The sequence below is a fragment of the Cupressus sempervirens genome, chromosome 1 (genome assembly GCF_028749045.1).
Source record: "Cupressus sempervirens isolate cs-2001-9-10 chromosome 1, ASM2874904v1, whole genome shotgun sequence".
In the NCBI taxonomy this organism is placed as follows: Eukaryota; Viridiplantae; Streptophyta; class Pinopsida; order Cupressales; family Cupressaceae; genus Cupressus; species Cupressus sempervirens.
Genome location: NC_143118.1, coordinates 18,871,270 through 18,896,559, shown reverse-complemented (window position 1 = coordinate 18,896,559; position 25,290 = coordinate 18,871,270). Strand labels below are relative to the sequence as shown.

The 25,290-nt window shown below is 34.4% G+C and overlaps 1 protein-coding gene across 1 annotated transcript in view; it reads left to right on the top strand.

The window, feature by feature from the left end:
• Nucleotides 1–4,236: 4,236 nt before the first annotated feature.
• Nucleotides 4,237–25,290, top strand: part of LOC149575946 (peroxisomal fatty acid beta-oxidation multifunctional protein AIM1-like) — a 43,498-nt gene continuing 22,444 nt past the window's right edge. Inside the window, exons 1-12 of the mRNA XM_089816061.1 lie at nucleotides 4,237–4,848; nucleotides 5,292–5,363; nucleotides 10,004–10,066; nucleotides 14,495–14,554; nucleotides 14,658–14,725; nucleotides 16,163–16,244; nucleotides 19,323–19,378; nucleotides 19,473–19,775; nucleotides 20,502–20,588; nucleotides 20,675–20,849; nucleotides 23,329–23,450; nucleotides 23,561–23,724. Of these exons, the coding sequence (XP_089672187.1) occupies nucleotides 4,755–4,848; nucleotides 5,292–5,363; nucleotides 10,004–10,066; nucleotides 14,495–14,554; nucleotides 14,658–14,725; nucleotides 16,163–16,244; nucleotides 19,323–19,378; nucleotides 19,473–19,775; nucleotides 20,502–20,588; nucleotides 20,675–20,849; nucleotides 23,329–23,450; nucleotides 23,561–23,724 (1,346 nt within the window). The 5' untranslated portion in view covers nucleotides 4,237–4,754. The remainder of the gene's footprint in view (nucleotides 4,849–5,291; nucleotides 5,364–10,003; nucleotides 10,067–14,494; nucleotides 14,555–14,657; nucleotides 14,726–16,162; nucleotides 16,245–19,322; nucleotides 19,379–19,472; nucleotides 19,776–20,501; nucleotides 20,589–20,674; nucleotides 20,850–23,328; nucleotides 23,451–23,560; nucleotides 23,725–25,290) is intronic.

The window sequence follows — 25,290 nt, the reverse complement described above, 5'->3', positions numbered from 1 at the left end:
CAGACTTAGACACCTCTTTCACAACTTGTTTCTGAGTATTAGAGGGTTTACATTTGGGGTCCTTTTCTTTTCCTTTTACACTCCTTTCCTTCTTAATGTTTTTTGAGTGAGAACCCTTATGTTTTTCAGAAGGGGTAGAGGATATAGATTTATTTTTACAATAACCCTCTATGAGATGAATTAGACCTTCATGCAAAATAGGACGAGACTCCTTCTTCTTATGAGCATGCAAACTTTGAAGCAAAGAAAACTGTAGATAGAAAGGGAAAGAAAGTCTATCCTTATGGCTGAAATGATTGAGAAAAACAAAATGAAATTTATGAGCCCTTTTATTTCTACCATCGAGGATGAAATACTCACGAATACAGCATAGCACATCCCACCAAATTTCTTTTATCTACTCCACATCAAAGAAATCTCCATTCTTTTCCAATTGTTTCTCCTCAGCATCCGACTTCAAAATTTTTTTGTAGGCAGCATTAGAGATACTGGTCTGTGTGGTGAACTTAATGCCATCCATGGGGAGCCCCGTGATCTTAGCAATAAAGTCCTCCATTAAATTCACAGTGACTCCATGAAGAAGGATCCTGTTAGTGGACCAGTTATTAAAAAAGGCTGTCGTGATATGGGGTTTAAAACCATGTAGTCTCTCCACGTAACTGGTCACCTTCCCTTTCTGTAAGATGTTCCAAACTTCCTTCCGAGCCTTCCATTCATTACACTTTTTAGGTTCTTGCTTCCGTGGTTCACCCCCCATATTTAGAAAATAGATAGAGCCAAGAACTACAAACACAAAGACCCAAGTTAAAATATAACCAGATTTTCGTCACTTGAAAAGGAGCTTGCTTATTCAATGATACGTGCAAAGGCCACATTACATTCATATGAGTGTACTTCCTCGAGGAAGGTGATCTGACAGCCATAAGGTCACTCCATAAAATCATTAACTTTCTAATCTGGGCATATCTTTCCCACTTTGGAGTGAATGACATCATAATTAAGACAACTTTTAGATCAACGTGCTTGTTTAACTCATCAAGCCACCTCACCTTATATCCTGATTGTACCACATGATTGGCTATCCAGTCAACAGCCCCATTGGCCTCTGGATAAGTATGGGAAATGACAACTTTTTCAAATTTATGTATTAGGGATTTGATCTCCATGACCGTTGCTTCTATCGTCCATGAAATTAAATTTTTGTTATTCAAAATGTTAACAATATTCAAAGAGTCACTTTCCAACCATAGATTAGGGTATCCCAGATCAACTACAATCTTTATAGTGTATAGGGCAGCAGTAGCTTCAACAATATGACTGTTAGAGTGACCTATAGGAACTGCAATCACATCTATTACATTTCCCACATGATCTCTCAAAACTCCTCCACATCTTGCTCTTCCTGGATTGCCCTTAGTGGCTCCATCAAAGTTCCCTTTAATCCAACCGTTGGGAGGAGTATTCCATCTTATGGTCAGTCTTGGATTATCAGTTTTCAAATTAGGATCTTCAGATCGCAAAGGAGTATTAAATTGAAATGTTGGACCAGTTTTCCTCTAAGAAATAAGATTCTCCTTGAAGACTTTAATGATATTCTGTCCAAGCACCCATCCTGGTAATTCTTTATTTTTGAATATTCTATTATTTCTCTCTTTCCAAATGCCCCACCAGAGATGAGGAAGAGTTAATTTCCAGAGAAATTGAACATTAGGGTCCTTTGAAGGACAATTCCAACTTTTAAAAGAAAGTTCAAAATTGTTTTGGTGAACCCAAGTCAAGCTCCAGTAGTTAAGAATCTTAGCCCAGACTTGTTGAGAATAAGCACAATTCATAAACAAATGATCTCTATCTTCAAAACCATTTTTACATAAAGAATACCTATTGACCACATTAATGCCTCTTTTTTGCAGATTGTCCAATGTTAGAATTTCATTTTGAAGCATTAACCAATAGAAGATATTAATTTTGGGTATGAGACCCTTAATCCAAGCATAAGACCACAAAGGATGATTGCCTTTTCCCTAGAAGCAAAGATAGTAGAAACTTTAAATAGGCCACTTGGATTAGCATTCCATATTATCTTATCTTCAAGAGACGGATAAAGAGAGACAACATTTAGAGACAGTTGAATGTTATTGAAACCTTGATCAATATCGGATAAATTCACCCAGGAATTATTCTGCCAATAGTGAGAAACTAAAATGCCATATCTCTGTTTGCATATATCAACTTGAGCCTTATCCTGAAAATCTTCAATCAGAGGATGATCCTTTAACCAAACATCTTCCCAAAATCTCACCTTGTGTCCATTTCCAATTTTCCAAGAGTCTTCTTTGTCCCCTGAACAGCTCCCCGAATGATAGAAGGATGAATAACATTAGGAGAGGAGAAGAAATCAGCTAGAGAATTAACATTGAAAAGGTACTTATGTTTCCAAATGGTAATCCATTCCTTGTTATCATGATAAGTTCTCCATCCTTGTTTAGCGAAGAAAGCTTTATTCATACTTCTAATTTTCCTATTTCCCAATCCTCCTTCACTGAAGGGCTTACAAACTTGATCCCAAGCAATTAAATGCATTCTCTTTTTGTCCTCGGTGCTAGACCATAAAAAATTTCTTTGAATTTTTTCAATAGCCTCTACAAATTTTAAAGGAATTCTGAAAAGGCTCAAGGCATAAGTAGGTATGCTTTGGAGACAAGCTTTGAGAAGAATTAATTTACCTACCTGACTTAGAAGATTACCTTTCCAACCTGCCAATTTCTTGTTAAATTTATTAATCAAATCAACCAAAAAGGAATCAGGGACTTTCAAGCCTAGAGGAAGACCCAAATAGGTTGAAGGGAGAGACCCTATTGAACAACCAAGGATCTTAGCAATTTTATTTTGTCTAGGAATAGGGGTATTGAAAAAGAAAACAACACTTTTATTCCAATTAATCAATTGACCTGAGGCTGAAGAATATAAATTGAGAGTTACGAGAGCTAGCAAGGAGAAAAGCAAAGACAATGCACATGAATATATTATGTCACATTTAAAAACAAGTGCCACATAGTGGCTAGTATTTGCCTAATAGTTAGATATACTTTTCATAATTAATATAATTGAAATAAGTAAAAAATAATTTAATATAAAAATGTAAGAAATATATATATATATATATATATATATATATATACTTTTTTAATAAAGTAAAAGTATAAAATGCTATAACTTCTTTTAAAAATAACAATTTAAATATAAATATAAATATTAAATTACATAATAAATTATAATATAGTATGTAAAATGTGAATGATATAATAAAAATAAAAATAAACGTAAAAGTTAAATACACATTTAAAAAAGTAGATAACATAATTATTAATATTAAAAAATAATTAAATAATTTTACCTTTCTCAATTATAAGTTTAATAAATTGTGAAAATAATTCAAATATGAATTCAACAATCACTTATGAAATTAAGTACTTTACATCAAGTGATTGTTTTTAGGCAAATAAAATTAAAATAGATTAACAAGACTACAATTGAGATAAAGAAAAATATAAAAAATATTTTTTTCGTATTTATAAAACTTACTAAATATATATTTAAAGTATAAAAAGGAATTAAAAACATTTATTATTTTTTAATAGTGTGTAAATTTGTTATGAAAGGACAAATATATATATAAATAAAGGTATTAAAGATAGTAATATTTTTCAAATATGTTTTCAGAAATAATTTTGGAGGGAAAGAAAGAAAAATAAGATTTTAAAATATTTATCATTATTAAATAAATTATAATGTTTAGATCAAATGAATGGTTTGATAAATTATTGAAGTAATAAGAATAACAAATTCAAGTAGTGAGTTCCTACAAATTCTGTATAAGATTTAAATTGTATTAGAAAATTTAGATAATAGAATTATTGAATTGTAATTGGTGGAGATAATATTTTTTAATAAGAGTTAAAGAAAATTGATTACAATGATATTTAGTCTATGGAAAAATATTAATAAGATTTTTAAAACTAGATATTATTTGGATTTAATAATTGTGTGAAAATTGAAAAACTAACTCTCTCAATCAACTTGACATTTAATTTATGTAGATAGATAGATAGATAGATAAAATTTTAAAGTCCACAAGGCTAAAAATAGTTGTTACTATCACCATAACCATTTGTAACTGCTAGTAGTTCAATTTTTTTTCGTAAATCTCCTTTAAAGCAATTTAAAACCTTGAAAATTAAGAAGTGATTTTATGGTTAAATGTTAAATTCCAAAACGCACAATTGCTAGAATTTCGCGTCTGTCGTCATCCAATCCGCAATTTCATAGAAACAAACATCTTTTGGAGCTTTTACTATTAAAAGGCGTCAATGCTAAAATACTTATGTTCAGACACGTTGTCAAGACAGCCCGCCTACATCAATACATATTATAACCACGTTTAGATTCAGCCCATCACAAGAACAAGATCCACTACCGACACTGTACGAAAAGTGTCTGGAGTCAATTGACAAATTGACCAGTTGTGGAAGGAGAATTTGAATGCCTGAGAAGGGTCACCTCAGCTCTGACTTGACCAGGGCTTACTATTAATTCTGAAATCTAGACATCGACGGCTATATATACTGTCGAATGCCAACTTATTCGTCAGTTTGTTCCCTACTTGGATCTCTTTCAAATTCTATTTCTTTTCGTTGTTTGTAATCCAGACTAGTTAAGCTTCGATCCAGGGTTCGATTCCTCCTACTCCTTCAAAAATGGCGATTGCCAAAGTGACAGTGGACAAAGGTGCAGATGGCGTTGCAGTTGTCACAGTTGATTACCCTCCAGTTAACGCTATTGGCAATGAAGGTAATTAACGTTAATTTTCCACATTATTTGCTCTGCAGTCTTTTTCTTGATAATTGTGGTCAATTTATCTGATTCAAGCTTAGATGAGGATGATCAGTTAAGCTTTGTGAATCTTGCTTTAAAATTTAACACTTATTTAAGTTCAAGTATATTAAATTGTTGAACATGCAGTGTATACCATTTGAAAGGCGATGGTATCTTTTTAAATTAATGTTCGGGAGACTGATTTGTTTTGTTTTTATAAATTGCTCGTTCCAAGAACGTATTTGGATGCAACAGCGTTGAGCGTTTTCCGCCCAAGGTCGTTTTAAACCGAACTGTCCCTGAAGAGGGGTTTGGAGAGTGAAAGGCTCAACACAGTTGTATACATATTTGTTCTTGAATGTTTATCCCGGAAATCACAATTAGTCAAGTTTACAATTTTTTCCTCTCGAATTTTGCAGTTCAGAATGGCTTGTACAGGACTTTCACTCGGCTTCATACGGATCCAGAAGTTAAAGCTATCGTGCTCAGAGGTATGCTCGGCAGCGTGATTAAAGTGTATGAATTACCTTTCAGGTGCTAATAGAGTGGATCTAGATTAGCACTGCAAATTCACTTTAGTCTTTGTTCCACTCTTTTTCTAGCTTTAAGTTCTGATAAAGGAATGGTCAGTGCTTGTGACTTTCCCAAAAAAAGTTATTTTCAGTTACATTATATATTGGTCAAGATCTGGACTCCTAGGTCTCGACCTCATGGCCAAGCTCGGGAGTGAACTAAACCTTCCCAATTCACATGCGCATGGATTAGAATTTTGCACTTTTTATATTGAAGCTCTTTTTTTGGTAGTTAAATTCTACCAAATTCCATGAAATATTGTCTTTTTTTTCCCCCTGCTTTTCTATATCTGAAATAATTCTTAACGAGATCCATAAGCAGGATTTCTGGCCATTTTTTGATGCATGTTACCAGGAATTCTAGGAAAACATGACAATCCATAGACGGTGGCCTAAATTTGTTAAGAGTCTAGTTTAAATGACATCGTTTGACAGAAGCAGTGTAAGCTGCCAATAATAAATTATTCAATTTTTAAATTAATGAAGGAGAACTTCGTAATCACTCTTCAGCCATGGACAATGTAAAAGATTAATCAGAATTTTATTGTGGAAGGCTTGAACCATTAGAATCAAAAACAAAATCTATGAGGATTTCAGATCTCCTTAATGAAAGTTTTTGACAAAAGATGAACTAATTCAGCTTTTTAATATTGAATTAAACTAAATTTCCACAAACTATGTCAGAAGTGAGGAATTCTGCCTACACTCATTGATTAACATTCTAATATATCACTCTTTCTGATTCATATTCTTTGTACTTAATACAACTTTGGTTTCAAACTTTCAACCTTACAACCAAGCTTGGGATGGAAAGGGACCTTGCCAATTCATTTATACCAGGAGTACCAGAAAGTGAGAATTCAGCTATCCATGTGCATTTAGTGTGAATATGTAATAACCTATCCATTCACATTGCTTATCAGTGAGAGGTTAATGTGGATTTCCGTTGTTGGTCTTTGCTCTCAAATTAAGACAGTAATATCTTTGGTTGCCTTCTTTTGGACCATTCAGTTTCCATAATTTACATAAAGTTTGATATAGACGTGAACCTACAAGAGTCTAATTTGTTATCTCATCCTATGACTGCACGGATTTGCCACAATTGTTGGCATTGATTGGGAGTTGTATGTGATCGCCTTGGAGTTGTTCCAATTCTGCTTTGCAGTTAAAAAATTTTGTTCACATTATGGTTTGTTATTTTCTTCATGAGGAATCGTATCCTCAAATTGTATGTGTAACTTTCTCTGTTATCAATTTTTTTGCTAAAACAAGAGTGCTTTCAGGTATAGCAATAGGGCACACACATCAAGCAGTTGTAGGGGAGTCAGCCCCTAGAGTAATATATTCAGAGTTGTGTTATCCATAGTTTGGAACTTGGACTTGAAGCGGACTCGGGACTAGGCAAAAAACTTGCCTAGGACTTGGCAAAGAAAAATAAAAAATGGGGGGTCTTAAGTCTGTTTTTGGCATTTCCTAAAACTTCAGGAGTCCTTCCTAAAAAATCGCGAGTCCTTAACTTGGACTTGCCAGGGTCTTGGCTCCCGAGTCTGGGGTGAGTCAACTTGGCTAGCCATAGGACTTGCGAGTCTGCTGAGTTTTCTAACTATGGTGTTAATAACACATATTTCAATTGACTATGGTTCAATTGACTTGAGGAGATCTCCCAAGGGGATTCTGAAATTTTCTGCAGATAAATTGAACTTTTTTATAAAGAATGAGATGTTTGTCTATGACTTTTAGTCAAACTGAATTCTCTTGTCATCCTCTTTTCCTATCTATCATGGGAATGAGCTTTATAATAGTGCAGCTATAATTTTTTACTAAAATAACAAGCATAAGTAGTTTTTAGCGGGATAGAAAGTTTTTATTCTTAAAGGTAGAGGGGGCAGATAGAGATAGACAACAATTCTTGCATTGACATCTTCAATCTTAAAGCCATTACTTTCGTATCTTTAATATTTATCCTTTGCACTTTTGGTTCATATCAGAGATACCTATAAATTGTAATTAATGTGCTTGATAAGTTATATTCAATGATAACACTTAAGCTGAAAGGTCGTTTATGCATCTATGGACACTGGATATTAATATGCATCCTCACCATCATCTATTCTTAGAGAAACAATAAATGATCAATAAGCTGCCTATTGCACACTGGTGCATTTGTTAATAACACGAGGACAATTCTCAGTGCTTTGCATGTAATGGTTACCCTAGAAATAGCTCTGATACCACTGTAATGGACACCCAGGAATGCCCAAAAGCTAAACCAACTATTGAAATTATATTAATTCTAAAAATGCTGCAATCAAGTACAAAGAGATGTATTCCAAAGGCCAAACCCTAAGGGAATGACGTCTAGAATGTTACAACAGAGAATGAACGTCCTCTATTGCCAAAAAAGGAGTGTGATTCACACATCCAAGCTCTTATCAAATGCAAGTCATAATCATCTAATACAATAATCCCATGCTCAACAATGAGACTTTCAGCCCTATTTATCCTTTTCTTCATCCTTCTGGAAGGAACTAAAACATTAATTAATTGCAAGAGCTAGAAGCTTCCTCCTTCCAATAATTAATGCATACCCTAGAAATTCCTCCCTGACAATAATTAATTAAATTATGAGAGGCTTCCGTCCTTCCAATAATTAATACATACCCTAGAAGCTACTCCCTTGTAATTAATAATTAAATTAATTAAATACAAAGTCACCTTTTAATTTTTAATTGAATGACTTTAATTTTTCTTATCCTCCACTTAGATTTTGGAGAATGTGAAGGCCAAAAGATGGGATCATTACAAATCTGCCCTCCTTGAAATTGCTTGTCCTCAAGCAATTAAGTAACATAATGAACTCTAACCTCCACCTGGATCCCAATATGTGATATCCATATGGAAGTTAAACCAACTGCAAACCCGCATCATCAGGACCAACCCATGTAGCCTAGCATTCAAAACTTGTGCTGATGAAGTCAGAATGTCACCATAAGGCAACTCCATAGAAGATCTATGAAACGTCTTCTTTCCTGTATCCATCCACATAATATATATTGGACTAGAATGCATATCATCACCATCATGCATTGAAAAAGATGTAGCTACAGGTGAACCATATGTACTCGTGCTAATTGTATCAACAATAGGTGTTGTCGCATCAAAATATATGGACATAGGAACAACATTAACTGCTGCAACAAAAAATTGAACCGAATTTGTAGTTGATGAAAACTCATAATCATCAACATGTGTGGCTTCATTAGAAAATACATCAACCACTGCATTTATACCATTAAACTCCTCATTGGATGGTTCAACTGACACATAAGTGGTTGCTGATATGATAGTATCCTCATGTTCTCCTAATCCCTCTATTACTGCAACACCATCTCCCGACAAAGCTTCATATGTGGTCTCCTGACTTTGCACACATGTTTCTACTGATTTCGCTGAAATACCCATATCACCAACATCATAATTGGTTGGCTCTATACGTGTCTCGATCCCACTTGAGAAATCAACTACCTTTTGCTCTGGAGCAACATACAAATCATCAATGTTGATGCCCATCTATCTAGCCATAAGCTGCAACATCATATCCATTCGCCTCTTCTGCTCCTGTTGCATACGTTGCCCCTTCTCCAATGTACCCAATAACTGTCTGAACATCACATCTTGATCTGGACTAATATACATTTTTTCAAACACTTTTCCCTTTATCCGGCTATCTATATGATCTCCACAGGATGGTAGGACTTATAGCTCTGATACCACTGTAATGGTTACCCTAGAAATAGCTCTGATACCACTGTAATGGTTACCCTAGAAATAGCTCTGATACTACTGTAATGGTTACCCTAGAAATAGCTCTGATACCACTGTAATGGACACCCAGGAATGCCCAAAAGCTAAACCAACTATTGAAATTATATTAATTCTAAAAATGCTGCAATCAAGTACAAAGAGATGTATTCCAAAGGCCAAACCCTAAGGGAATGACGTCTAGAATGTTACAACAGAGAATGAACGTCCTCTATTGCCAAAAAAGGAGTGTGATTCACACATCCAAGCTCTTATCAAATGCAAGTCATAATCATCTGATACAATAATCTCATGCTCAACAATGAGACTTTCAGCCCTATTTATCTTTTTCTTCATCCTTCTGGAAGGAACTAAAACATTAATTAATTGCAAGAGCTAGAAGCTTCCTCCTTCCAATAATTAATGCATACCCTAGAAATTCCTCCCTGACAATAATTAATTAAATCATGAGAGGCTTCCGTCCTTCCAATAATTAATACATATCCTAGAAGCTACTCCCTTGTAATTAATAATTAAATTAATTAAATACAAAGTCACCTTTTAATTTTTAATTGAATGACTTTAATTTTTCTTATCCTCCACTTAGATTTTGGAGAATGTGAAGGCCAAAAGATGGGATCATTACATTGCATCTCTCACCATTGTAATCATGCAGGGGAAATAGAAAATGAGTTTTGAAGTTGAATCTATTTCTTTTTCTATTAATATTACTGGTTATTTGTGTTATTTCGTTTTAGGAGCAAATGGAAAGTTTTGTGGCGGAGGAGATATCAGGGGATTCCAAAAGCTCCAAGATGCAGGTAAGAAAGGGATTGCAGTTTCAAATCTTACTTTGGCATCTTTGACAATGCTTTCAACTTAGTAGATAACATTATATTTTGGAGGCTCTGTATCTTTCATATTTCGAATCTAAGTCAGTTGTCATTATAACACTATTTTTAAGTTTTCAATTTGTATTTTTTATGCAACTATGTTTTGTAGAGAGATCAATTGGTCAAGGATATTGGAATTGTCATGTTGATGTTGTATAAGGCTTAAAGTTGTTCATGTGGTAGAAAAAAACAACCCTGGGAAAACAAAAATATTTAAACCTTGTTGCCTTTGTCTGCTTCCTTTGAAATGGTAATAGGAAATCTAACATTGCTAATGGTGGATGATATGTTTAAAATGGCAAGATGTGAAGTACGAAGCCGCAATTCTTCTCAGAATTCTTAATGTATCTTATACTTGGCATTTGAGGTTGAAGATTTCATCTGGGCGTGCATCCAGTAGAAAAGTACCATCTTTTAGGTGCTATAAACCTTCAAAAAAATAAAAAAATGACTCAGATTCAGAAATATTTGAAAGCGCAAACTTAGGACCAGTGTCTTCAGATAAGAAACCTAAAGAGTTGCATGCAAATAAACCACAGTTCATGTGCCAGATATTTGTATTCTCCGTCAAACATTTCATGATTTATTACTATAGTTATTTACAAAAAGAATCAGTAAATATCATAAAGGAATAAGAAGTGACAAAGAAAGTATGTTTAAGAATACAAATTAATAACATATCTACCTTGCTTTCTAATATGTGGCTGCAATGGTGTACTGTCCTAATATTCTGATACTATAACACGTACAAAAATTTCAACCCAACATTAACCATATACAATAATCAATAAAAATGGAAACAATAAGTGCTGAATCATGTCTTAACAAATTTGAAATAACAATGCAGCTTGATATCCTATAACACAATTTATAATACTTTTGGCAACTAACATCTCATTCTTCCAACTTTTATGCCTTGATAAAAATATTAGCTCAAACAAAAGCTTGGCCATTTTTAAGAAGTGACGTTTCCTGCAAAATAATTGCTGTAAAGTGCATGATGACAAGTCCATATTATTTGACATTAGAATTTTTCTGAATGTTACAACTTTCTTCTTCTTGACAGAGCATTTTATATCATTCATAAAGAACTTTTAGCTACCTAGTACAGGAGCACTGGCTTTTAGGCTAAAATCTCTTCAAAAAAGAGCCAAGTATTGAGGTATATCTATTCTGCCAAATTCACTCAGGGAACGATCCTGACTTGATTCCTTATAATGTCAATGCCTTACAGTCAACAAGACTTGATCTCCAGTGGGTCATATAAAACCTATGTTATCAAGTATGCCCCCTAGGGGTCTTGAGCCCATAGCACATGGATGTGGAAATTGGTCTTGTTATAGGAGTGGCTTGGGTATGCTTAGGCTCTCGTTCGGTCACATTTAGTTTTCTATGGGTGCTTGCATGGGATCTTGGGCACACCCAAGCTTCTCTTGGGCAAACCCAAGGGCCATCCAAACTAAAAATTAAATAAATTTCTATTAGCAAGAATGTCCCAAATACCTAATTTTGTCATTAAGTAATAATTTGTGAAAATGGTGGGTGACATGAAGGTCCATGTGGTTTCAAAGACCTTAATTTGGGTTTGTTGGCCTGGAACATTGCCCTCGAACCCCATAAGGGGCACAGCCACTTGACTCTGCTAGGGGTGTTGCCTCTAGTCTCTCACAAGAGGTGCTACCCCTCAACTTTGTTGGGGGTGTTGCTTCCAAACCCCTAGAGGGGCACTATACTTCAATCCCATTGGATTGTTGCCCGTAGACCCCTGCACAGGGTGCTATTCCTTGACCTAATTGCAGGGTGTTGCCCCTAAACCTCATAAGGAGCATTGTTCCTCAACTCCACTTAAGGCTTCCACTCCTAGTGCCTACTAGTTATTGGCTTCTCTTGTTACAAAAGGGAATTGATTAGTTTGGGACTGGAACCCAGACTGTCAACTTAGAGAATTATCTTAAAAACAACCAAAAGTATAATATTGCTAAAGATCAAATGTCATGATTTTAGTAAAATACAATATAGTGTGATTTATGAAAGCATTTACACTCTTTTTTGTTAAAAAAAATGCATACATACATACATATAAAATATGTACATACATACATTCATACGTATGGAACCAAGGGAAAAAGTTCGCTGTATCACATACCAAAACCTAGAATCCGTACTGGAATCCATCTTAGAACCAACTTAGTTCAAAGCCACTCAACTTCAGTAGTACATCAAGGGCTCATTGATGGTATGATTTTTTTATTCAAAAAGAATCTTAGTGAAATGTTTTATAGCTTTTAGGAAGAAATCTGTTCTATCTATTCTTTGGACCAGCTAGTGGCCTTTTTTAAAGTCAGAGTATAAGATATTGGGTTGGCTAAGGCAGCATTTATTTAAGTCTGGGAAAGAGGATATAGGATTTTTTTAGATATTGAAAATATTATCGTCATGTAATACATTGCAGCTTATATGCATGCTCAAATTCTTGAGAAGTGTAGATTAAATTGTTGGTTTGGGTCTTGCTAGTTTAAGGATCATGATGTCAATTCTATTTCAAATGGGGACTTTTGCAGGTTGCTGTATATGGTGGGTGATGCACAAAATAATGTCTCATATTGATTGCTCCATCCCCGTATTTTGGTTGCAGCCTAAACGAATATGTACATAGCTCTTTGTAGTAAATTGATAAATATTGTCGAGTAGTAGTCATGGTGGTGGTAGTGGTAGTGGTTGTGGTCATGGTCATGGTAGTGGTAGTCGTAATTGTAGTTGTGCTCGTAGTTGTAGTAGTGGTGTTAGCTGCCGCTGCCGCCACTGCTGCTGTTGATGGTGCAGCATTTTTGATTCAGAAAGAATCTCAGTGGAATGTTTTATAGCTTTTAGGAAGAAATCTGTTCTATCTATTCTTTGAACCAGCTAGTGGTCTTTTTTTCAGTCAAAGTATAAGAAAATGTGTTGGCTACGGCAGCTTTTTATTTTTAACTCGATTTTTTTAGTTATTGAAAGTATGATAGTCATGTAATACAGTGAAGCTTATATGTATGCTCAAATGCTTGAGAAGTGTAGGTCAAATCATTGGTTTGGGTCCTGCTAGTTTAAGGATCACGATGTCAGCTCTATTTCAGATGGGGACTTTTGCAAGTTCCTGTATATGGTGGGTGATGCACAAAATAATTTCTCAGATTGATTACTCCATCCTCATATTTTGGCTTGCAGCCTAAAGCCATATGTACATAGCTCTTTGTAGTAAATTTATAAATATTTTCTAATAGTAGTGGTAGTGGTAGTGGTAGGAGTAGTAGTGGTAGTGGTGGTGGTAGTAGTAGTTGTAGTGGTGGTGGTGGTGGTGATAATGTTAGTGATGGTCATTATAGTTGTAGTAGTAGTACTGGTAGTCGCAGCGGTGGTCGTAGTGGTGGTACTAGTGGTACTGGTGGTCATGGTTGTGGTTGTGGTCATGGCAGTGGTAGTGGCAGTGATAGTGGTTGTAGTAGTTGTAGTTGTAGGAGTAGTCATAGTCATAGTTGTTGTGGTAGCAGTAGTAGTGGTAGTTGTAGCAGTTGTAGTGGTGGTAGCTGCCGCTGATAACAGTGATAATAATAATCATAATAATGAGCATAATCATAATTACAATTGTTATCATAATTATAGTCATGATGATGGTGATGATAATAAATTGTAATGCTTTTCAGCTCTTTTTATTATCTTATTTTTGGAATGCAGCTTTTTGTGGCAGTGTACAATATGTTGAGAACATTAATGGTTTGGATTCACATCTGATTACAATTTAATAATTTATCAAAAAAATTAAAATCAGGTTATAAATATGTGCTACGTAACAATACTGAAAGACTGATAGTAAAAATGTATTAATCCAATATTACTTTTCCGTCACCATTGAGTTCTTGGGGTTTGTAATTTGAAATAAGGTAATCTTTCACAGAGAAATGTACTCTGACATCTGCAGATAGGCTTGAAATCCAATTGCTGTTCCTGGGAGGAAATATAAGACTCTTATTGCAGATGGAAAGTTTCTTGTAAAAATACACTTTATAGACTAGATCGATGTGTGTGCTCTGAGACTTCGTGTTATAAATTGATAGGATGCCATGTTCATTCATAAATTGCTTAATTTACGAATTGTGTTATGCACTAGAGTCCTTAGGTACTTTTAAATATACTATTGATATTCTCAATGCTTGTTGTAGTAGAGAGTAGAGTGTTAAAAATATAGTAAGTTAAATCTTCAGAAAATTTTAAACTTTTTAATAAAGATAATGAAATTTAAAAAATTTGCAGAGCTGACAAGTATAAATTTTGTTCTTTGAAAATGCTTTCTTATTGCAACTATTTCTTTTTTTCTAATAGGATCTATGGGTGAACCATTACTTGTACCTGGATATACTCTTGTCAATGATATCATTGAAGGTATGCTGAAATTTTCCCATTGTGGTTGAAGATTTATTCAACTATTTACAAATTAATTTGTTTGTTCTGATTTTGCTTAACCAATGTTCAATTCTCTTAACAGGAGGACCAAAGCCTGTAGTTGCTGCAATTGAAGGCTTTGCACTTGGTGGTGGCTTGGAGTTGGCAATGGTATCTCATATTAGAGCATTTTCATAATATTATCCTTATTTTTGGGATACATCACAATATGTTGCTATGCTATTTCTCATGCTTGGCAATATTTATGTTAGAAAAAGGAATCATGTCAAACTACATATTAGGGAGATGTTCTAGCTCCTTGGATGGCTCTTTTTAAACAAATCCATTGCATGAGTAGAAGAAAGGGTCTAGAAACACAATCAGTACTTATCACCAGACTAGCAGGAATTCAAGTATAATCCTAAAAAGTATCCTACATAAAGAAATCGTCTTGTTCTTATTTAGATGGTCCATGAAATTGTAAAATCACTTTCAAATTTTCTGATAAATTAATTGCAGTTTTAGATTTTTTCAGTTAAGTACTTGCAATAGTATGGTAATTGGTAACTTTTCATGGACTGAATAAAAATCAATGTTTGACTATTCAAAAAAGAAGGAATATTAGAACAATTCCACCGTGCTTACAAGTTGTAACTTCCACATTACTATGAAGACAAATAATATTTCTGTTTTCAGACAAAATAACATTTCTGTTTTTAGCTAATAAAAATAAAAATATCTCTCTCCTTCCTTTCTCTTTTAATTGTCTCCTAGGTCTGCCTCCTGTCATCTTTCCTTTTCCTACTACTCTCTTGCATTGTGGTGATGAATCATGGAGTGTGATTTGAAATGTTGAAGTTAAAAATTTACACACAATTGAATCCAGAAACAAGAGCATTAGCATTATTTCTATTTTGAGCTAAATAATGTTGGCGACAATTGTAAAAAGCCTTATCGACACCTTGGAGTTCTTCAGAAGAAATCTAGATTCCCAAGCTAAGATATTTATATCAGTGTACATGATTTTTATAGAAAATTTGGCTTCCAATCATGTTTGATGGCATGACATTTACTATCTATGCCGTAGAAACCTAAAGGTTGAGTACACTTTGGAGATTTGGTCAATCTACGAAGTGTTCTTCCTTTGATAGAGTCCTCTCTTGTTGTTTGAGCCCTCTCCCCATTGACTGAGGTTTCTCCCCTCCCAACTAAGGGCTCAATCATTTTGAGGAGGGGCACAAACGCTTTCTCTTCACTGCTGGTTCAGGGCTGGGTAGATCCTTTGTGCCATAAGTTGCTATGCTGTGAGGGACACCTGAATTCTGTAGATCTGTGAGTTCAGTAGTGATGGTAGTTCTTTAGTACAGTACTTCTGTAATTGTTTAACTGGTCATAAGTAAGCATTCAATTCTTTGATATTTCACATAACCTTCAATTGATGCAACTTGTTAGTGCTGTTTTGAGTGTCTGTGCTATTCTTACTAAAGCAACTCTATATTTCGGCCCTGTATCCATCTGTAATTTTCTTTTCTATGGTATTTGTTTGTTTGTGGGAATTTGTAGGATATTAGTTTAGAGAAATCTTTTCTGATAGAATTTACCTTACAGGCTTGCAATGCACGCATCACTGTGCCCAAAGTTCAACTTGGTCTTGTTGAACTTCAACTTGGCATCATCCCTGGGCTTGGGGGTACGCCTATTACTCTTTTCTCTCTGTAAATCTTGAACTTTCATATTTATGGATGTGATAAACTTCTGCTGCATGGCAATCTTTACTTTGGGTGCAATGATACACATGTTTTTTCAGTTAACAATTCAGAATTTACAAACACCATGAACTGTCCTGTTTTGCCTGAAACTCTTCTTTTAGAAATTGCAATGTTTTATTTGTAATGATCTCAAAGGCTTCAGTTAATCTAAAATCGTGTACTGAAATATGGTAAATTAGAGAATGGATGTCACAATCAAATTGCTTATTTCATTGGAAATCTTATATTTGTTGATATTTATGTGTATTTGGGTGATTATACACACACACACAAGCTTTTTGGAAGTAAACACGTGCAAAAGCATGAGAGACATAAGCATAATGAGGGAAGACTACTAAAGAGAGATATTTGTCAGTGCTAATGAGCTTATATCATTTGAAATCAAGAATAATTTAAATGCATAAATTCTTTATAGTTCCACGTTTTATGTATCTTTCACCTATGTAACTCTTGATTTATCATATCTCTTACTCCTAGATTACTTGGAATAACTTGGTAAAAGACCAAGCAATTATATATATGAACTAATAAACATGCCAACGTTCAATCACCCTGTAGAAGTGTCAGCTCTTGCTTTATAATCACCAAAAACTATGCAAGTGCAATAGCATCAGTGATCACAGCTGATAGTTTCCACCGGCGTTGAAGGATCCCTAAAAGTTGTAAGATGGTCCGTGCCCAGATTTGGTCCATATTCAGTCACATTCCACAATTAGTTAAAAATGAGGTGATGTAGTCTTGAACAATTTTTTCTTAGTCCTATGACCCAATATTGTGCATTTCTCTGCTTCAAGAATTGGTCATTAGGTGCTTGCATTTCCCACGGTTTTAGCAATTTTCCCATTTCTGACTTTATTGTTAGTTGTTGATTTTCTTTCTCTATGGATAGATTTGTATTGTCCTTTGATTTGCCTTTTGTTGGAGCACCACTAACATTTTTTTTTTTTCAAATTTCATGTTTTCTATCTTCACCATCACTGTCACTTTTAAAAGCTCAAGATGACTTTGTTAGTTCACTGTAATTTGCACCATCTCTCTGTCATCAATGTTATGGACTGTGCCACAGGATACCTGCATGCACAATGTCAATAGGCGACTTTTCTCTGACTGTAACAGTACCTTCACATGCCACTTAAGTTAGCAATGGAATCCAATGGGTCTTTGGGTGGAAAAAGAATATCATGAAAATATAATTAGGATAGGCATCTCTTAGAAAGCAGTAATTTGGGATCACTCTAGCTAAATAATCTAACTCCATAATAAAATATGACAACTCAAATTCTGATAGATTGGTAACATTCAGATCTGACAAGAATATCAATGCTAGAACTGTGTTTTTCTTGAACAAGGAAACCATAAATCAGTCATTAAATTCATAAACCTCATATCAGGAGGTAGGCCCATCTCAAACAATGAAGCATAACCAGTCCTTGTCTCTCTCTCAAAAAGACTTAATAGTACTGGAGCTTGGCTCTGTTGGGCCTGGGAATATACTAGAGATTTCAATAGTGTACTGTCTGATCTTACCGAAGCTGGCCTGTCTGTTGGGACAGGGAACACAGTAGAAATGTGTCCCTAATTAAGAATCAGCTAACTAATAGTAATTTTTAATTAGCTAATGGAATGTGATGGGATAAATGGTACAATTAATTAATTAATCAACACGGTGATGTTAGAGTGAATTACTAAGGATGAAATTAAGTGTAGGATTAATGATAAAAAGTGGCAGAATTAGGGTGGCAAAATCTAGGTCTGTAGATATAAAAATAAGCCATTGTCTTTTTTGTCTATTCCCCAAGCCTAAAACATTGAACATAGGTTTCAGTGGCTGAGAGTTGAGATTAATTTATTTTCCATAAAATCAATGAAAACTGGCAACAAATAAAAACACTTGAAAACACATAATGGAGTTGATGGGTCGATTACTCTGCAAGTTATTAAACAGTATGTCCATAGTTACCTTGATGATTTTGTTTGTTCTCTTGGCAAACATATCATCATAAACAATCTTCACAACCTGTTCCCCTTAGGGCTTTCTTGATTATTGGGGGAATGTTAAGCTCTACAATGTGATGAAGTTGGTGGAAAATCACGTGGCTCTTGATTGCAGAAGCTTCTTTACCTTAGCTTGCTTTCTCATTAGGCTAAGAACTCAAAGGTGGTTATAGATCTGCTATTACTTCACATTGACCAGTGACAATAATAATTGTTATCGAAAATTATTAGTCTGGGGGTCCCATGTGAAAGGATCACATCATTCTTGTATGTTTATTTCTGGGCCACCACAATTAAAAGGCATATTAATGTTCTAGCAACAGACGGGCTGAGTTAGAAACAATGTTTCTATGCCCCATTTAGGTTCATCTACCAAAAAGGTTGCTAAGTACGTAAATCATTGTCTAGTTAAAATTTTATTAACTTCCACTTAATTGATTACTAACTGGCCCCAAATGAAATTGACTCTTTGGAAGTGGTTCATGAGTGAAGATACTAGTTTTTGTTGCTTTTAATGTGATTTCCCTGATGTAACTTGTTTTGTTCTTGTTGGTATGATATGAGATGCTCAATTTCAATAAGATTGCCTTTTCTTGCTTTTCTGGGTATACTAATGGAATCTCAATTGTGATTTCCATCTTGTAACTTGTTTTGCTCTCGTTGGTATAATATGAGATGCTTAGTTTCGATAAAAAAAGACCTTTGTGTATGTGTTATTTGGAAAAACTGTAATCATCTTTACACTAATATGGTCTTTTTCCCTACATGGGTGATGTGGAACACTGCACCTGCAGGCTTATGATATGGCTTATCTAGTATACTTGATCATAAATTCCATCAGAGCATGTGCCACCATATTTGTATGATCATAAAAACAGTTTCTGCTAATAGGCGCCATTGCATGACCTATTCACTGGTGATTTCTCAGAATTTCTGGCTTATCAGAACTATTTATTTTGCTTTGTTTAGTAAAATAGTCCATGCTTGTATTTCTACGAGTTCAGGTACACAGAGATTGCCTCGCTTGACTGGACTTCAAAAGGCAATTGACATGCTACTGGTAAGTGTAATTTTGTTCTTTCAAATGTTTTCATCTTGCTTATTAAGAGCTTAATTGATGATAACTAATGCATTATTTGTTTTGTATTGAACAGGCATCAAAAACATTGAATTCTGAAGATGCACATAAAGTTGGACTTGTGGATAGTATTGTGGCTTATGAGGAACTCCTTGATGCAGCTCGGAAGTGGGCATTAGATATTTATGAAGGTCAGCGTCCTTGGCATCGATCTCTCCACAGGGAAGACAGGCTAGGATCGATACCAGAGGCATTGAATATTTTGAGAAATGCCAGAGCTAAAGCAAAGCAGATGTATGCTAATGTTGATTACCCCTTCACATTGTTGGATGTGATGGAGGATGGAATAGTTAATGGTTCTGTGCAAGCAGTTCAAAAGGTTCAAATTGATCATCCTTATAAGTTAGACTACAGCTTTTCTTTTATAGATTGTGTAGAGATATTTAGTTTAACAATTTTGGAAGAGTCATAGAAATTGATCATTGAAGAAATGGCTTGTTACAGACAGTTGAAAATCCCATGACAATATAATACTTAGTCTTGCTAGAGTCAAACAGAAACTACAGTATGTCAAGATTTTCTATTTGGAAATTGTAACTTTTTGCTGTATGTGATGCAAGAGTTAAGGAGTTTCTAATAGAAACAATTTACTTAGCTATTTGAATGAAAGAGATGCAATACAGAATGCAGGTATAAAGTACTAATAGTTCAGTAAGCTCAAAATACACAGTATAAGATGATATAGATGCCAATATGGCATAGACATATATCCATAATGTTACCTCAGTCAGATGAATTATCAAATTCTGGACTAAAGTTAAATTTGACATCAACCCATAATTGCAGACCCTTTGAGGCCATATAAGGATTGCTGAGGGTGTCGAAGTGGCTCTGAGGCAAGATTATCACAAGAATAATAAAAGTGAGAGTGATAATGAATCTGAACTAACTCTCTTACGAGTTAGTTTAATATACAAATGATCTTTCTGGAGACAATTATAAGAAAACCACCATATCAACTCATAATTATCTCCATAGCCACAACAATTCTTCACACTTAATGCCGACTTCACGTATATTTTTTAAAAATTGTTTTATTTTGCAGGAAGGGAATGCATGCCAAGAGTTGATTAAAACTACTGAGGCTAAAGCACTGATGCATGTTTTCTTTGCTCAACGCTCTTCTTCTAAGGTGGGTTGTGATTTCGAGGAGTTGATTGATATTCAATTTTAAATATAATGTATTCTTTTTGAAATGAGTGAAATTGGTGTTAGCAGATTCCAGGAATTACAGATCAAGGACTGATCCCCCGCCCTATTCGAAAGGCAGCTGTAATTGGAGGTGCTCTTATGGGGTCAGGAATAGCAACTGCTTTGGCTTTGAGTAATATTCTTGTTCTTGTCAAGGAGATTGATGCAAAGCAATTAGGTGCTGCCATCCAGAGAATACATGGTTAGTATGATTTAGTCTGAATTACACATTATTTTTTAGCAACAGTGACCATTTTAAAACTCATACAACTTTTATTATGACATTAGCTTGACTATTTTTCCGTATGCTCTCAACTTGCACACATCAACTTTTTGGGGGTATTGAATAAGCTCCTCTTCTTGTTGGCCTATCCTTCCTTGTCCATGAGTCTTGATGATCATTTTCTTGCTGGACACTATCTTTTCCTTTCTTTGTCCAAGTTTTCTTCTTCACCATTGCTGATGGAAAGCTCCTTTGCCTTCAGTTGGACCTTCTTCTTCATTGTCCAAGGGTCTTGATCATTTTCATGCCTAAGACCACTAACGCCTTTCCTTCCTTGCCCAATGTTTCCACTTCACCTTGGTTAATGCAATGGAAAGCTCCTTTCGTTGGCATTTCCTTTCTCATCCATGAGTCTTGATAATCACTTTCATCTCAGAGACTATCTTTTTCTTTGCATTTTATCTAAGTTTTCGTCTTGACCTTGCTTGATATCATGGAAAACTCCTTTCAATGGCCCTATAGAGATGTTGATTATAATAGTCTATAGACAAAATCAACATTTGTGACCATGGTAGACAAGGTCTCTGTGTGTATGTGTGTATATAGCACCTAGAAACTAAACATTCAAAAATTCATATTTGTTTATTTGTAAGGTAAAACTCTGACCACATGAATTTTTGAATGTCTTAGTTTCTAGGTACTATATGATCTCCGTCTTTTTTGCATTTTAGAGCAAAGGTCTTGAAGAAACAAAGAAATAAAATAAATTAATGTCCACAAATGACCAAAAATGTATCAATAGGACTAGAACACAGAATACGTACAATTGCAAAGGACTAGGGGAAAAAAGTAGGCCCTAGAGAAAAAAACAAGTACAAAAAGGGGCTAACTAAAAGTGGACAAACCCCCAAGCAGATACAATAAAAGGAGGCAGAAGACCTTGGTAGGTATCAAACTTCAGAAAATGGCCTAGTGGAGAAATCAAAATCCTCAAGTTTCTGGGTTCTGAGATGTGTTAAAGGAACAAATGACAATGCCACTGATCAAAGTGGGAGTACCAACAGGGATAGCTTTGGTGGATTGTCAATCATACAACTTAGAAAGCTCTGTCCTAGTCCATAGTATGAAAGATACAATTACAAATGCAGTGGCTTCCAATAACTGTGATTGATACTTGGATTATATGAGATCATAGACAATATGAATGCTGTGACTATCTAGTCAAATGCTAAATACCAAGATGTGAAAAATGTCTGGTGCTAATGATAAGATTTCAATGTTTTGCACTAAAATTCACTTCTGAAAAAGAATATGATAGAATTTTAGTAAATGAAAATGTATAAACCATGGAAGGGAAGTTTAGTTAGAATGTAAACTAAATCTTGGACTGCATGAATTTTGAGGATGGGAAAAGAAGAAAGTGCTGTCCAAGAGAATGGTCATGTGTGTTACACTACAGAGTTATAATTGTGGTAACATGTGAAAATAAAATTTTAAGAAAAAAATAATTATAATGTTGTTATAGTAATGGATGTGCAATACAATCCCAAATTTAATACTACTCATTGTCCTTGACACAACACTGTTAGGAAATTAAATCAATTTATAGATTCTCTTGCTAGAAAATAACAGTAGCTGCAACAGGAATTTACAAATACCAGCAATCATATCCATAAGGATACCTGATCATAAGTGATTAGAATGTGGGAAAAGTTTATATTGAAGTTAAGAGCCAAATTTAAGATTTCAGACTTATTACTAAATTGACTAGCACACATTTAAGGACCAAAAAGAGAACATTTAAGCTCACCAGTATCTGGACCCGTCCCTGATAAACACAGATTTTGTTAGTTCAAAGAATGATGAGCCTAACAACTTTGCACCTGGACTGAACAATCAATTGGTGAGGTTAAATATTGTCAAAATAAGAATTAGCTTGCACAACCTGCAATATAGAATGTTAAAAAAACTGAATTATTGCTAACATGCCTTAGGACAGTTAGATAATTTCCTTGAAGATAAAATTAAATATTACCCATGTGATGAACATAAAGTTGAAGACAGACAACACACACTTATGTATCTTCCTGTTTATGAGCATATACAGTCCAACTATTAGAAACTATTACCATAAATGCTTTAGAAAATCAATGTAACAAGGAAGATTACATAAGATCCTCAATTTTAGATCTCAGTAAAATATGAACTCAGATGCCACTGTGCATTTTAAGTGAAACTAGATTGCCTTCTTGGTTATTGTTTAGTCATCAACTCCTACATGTTTGAGTAAATTTAAATTTTTCTTTTTACTTTTTATATATCACTTTTTTCAACATGATTTGTGATTGTTGTTAATAAGTGGTTGTGATTTTACTTGTTGACTATTTTGAATAACAACTGTACCATCCCATGTTATCTTTTTTTTTTCTTGAATTTATTATTATTTTTTTACTGAAAGGGAACTTGAAGAGTCGGGCTTCAAGTGGTAAAATTACAGAGGAGAAAGCAAAGCATGCTATGACACTTGTACATGGTGTTCTAGACTATAACGAGTTCTACAATGTAGACATTGTAATTGAGGTATGAAATATTTTAGAGCAGAAAGAATATCAATCAAATTAAAAGCATTTTTAATTAATCTGTAAGTTAATTATGTGTGTTGAATTAGTAGTTTTGTTATGAATATACAGGCTGCAACTGAAAATGTACCTTTGAAGCAAAAGATATTTTATGATTTGGAACATATATGTCCTCCCCATTGTATCTTGGCGACAAATACATCATCAATTGACCTAGAGGTGGTTGGTGCAAAAATCAAATCTCAGGATCGTTTAATTGGTGCTCATTTTTTCAGGTAATCAAAAAAACTGTTGTGTTCATCTCAATTGAATCAAATATATTATCATCTGACAACGTATTAGTGATTTAACAATATAACATCAAGAATGAATATGTTGTAAGTTGAATTGCTATAAGAAAAACTAAGTTTTTTTCTTTTTCTTATTTTTCATCTTTTGATGATATCATGTCTTCTGTTGCAACTGTAAATGGACAACATTTTGGACAATATAAAACTACAGGGAACATGCCTAAGGATGGAGGTTTACTTTCTCAAAACATTAAATTATGCGTGTCTAATATCAGGATTCCACTTTCCATATGTTACAACCAGGTAAAATTGGCAGGGTTAGAATAGAAATACTGTCACTTTATTATCTTACCATAAAGTTTGAAATTGTACATTTTGAGTCTTTCACAACAAGATTTTGCAATTTAGATTTGAAGAAGAGGTAGAATGTCTAGTTTCAAATTAAAAGTTTGGATTCTAAAAAGATGGTTTGCATTTGCTATCTAAAGAGAGGAATAAGTACCCCAGATCCACACTTAAAAGGATTCAACAAATACGCGATAAGATTACTACCTGGAAAGTATCAAGCTTAATGGGGGCTGGCCCTAGTGTTAGTTCTTAAGAGCTAGATTGGACAGTTTCTATGAATGGGCAAAGATACAAATATAGTGGAAATATCCTAAGTTCTAACACCTAGGTTTTAGCCATTGGGACTTGAATTGCCTTTTATAATTTTTTCTTGCTGGTTTTACAGTAATTTCTATTTTGTTTTAAGCATTTTAAAGCCTTTTGATGTTCCAGATTGCTTTTAGTATCCATTGGGCAAAATTAGAAACCTTGTGGAAGTAGAAGCAAAACTATGCTGCACGTGTGCATGATAATAAAACTGTAGCCTGTTTCATTATTGCCTTTTTCCATTTTTGGTGGGTGCTATTGGTAACATTACAACAACAGAAATGTAAAGTTTTTCTCTTTGCAATTAATATATAAGAGGGAAAAGAGAAAAATTACTTAATCCGTTTTCATTCCCAAGCTTCAACAGGTGATTCAGAACTAGAAAGTCTGATAGAATGCTTGTAGGTAGAGGTGCAAAAAGTGTGTCCATCTTCAAATCTAACCTTACTAATAATATGTCACAAGGAAATATGGCCAAAATTTTAGATTAAAACTCTGTGAAAATGACAACTGTAGTTAGACTTGGTTCTGATTTGGCTGCAGAACAGCTTGCAAATCAATAGTAGTGTTGATCAGATAACTGATGTTATTAGAGAATCATTGTGCAAAACATTTTTGATGAAGAACCTGATTCCTAGAGAGAGTATCAGACTGAGAATGAGCTGGTGCTGCCAGGAAATAGTTTTGGACGAGAACATTAAGAGGGATTCATTGCATAGAAATGCTAGAATAAATTTGCCGAAGCTACTTTTCCAAGCAGAAACTACATGAATGAAAGCTAATAGATCAATAAAATGAAGTTTTTCAGGTTTAAATGATGCATGGAACTGAAATATTCTCCCTTTTTGGAGGTCTCTTGAGCTGTGCAACAACTTGCAAAGCGATCCAATCCCAACA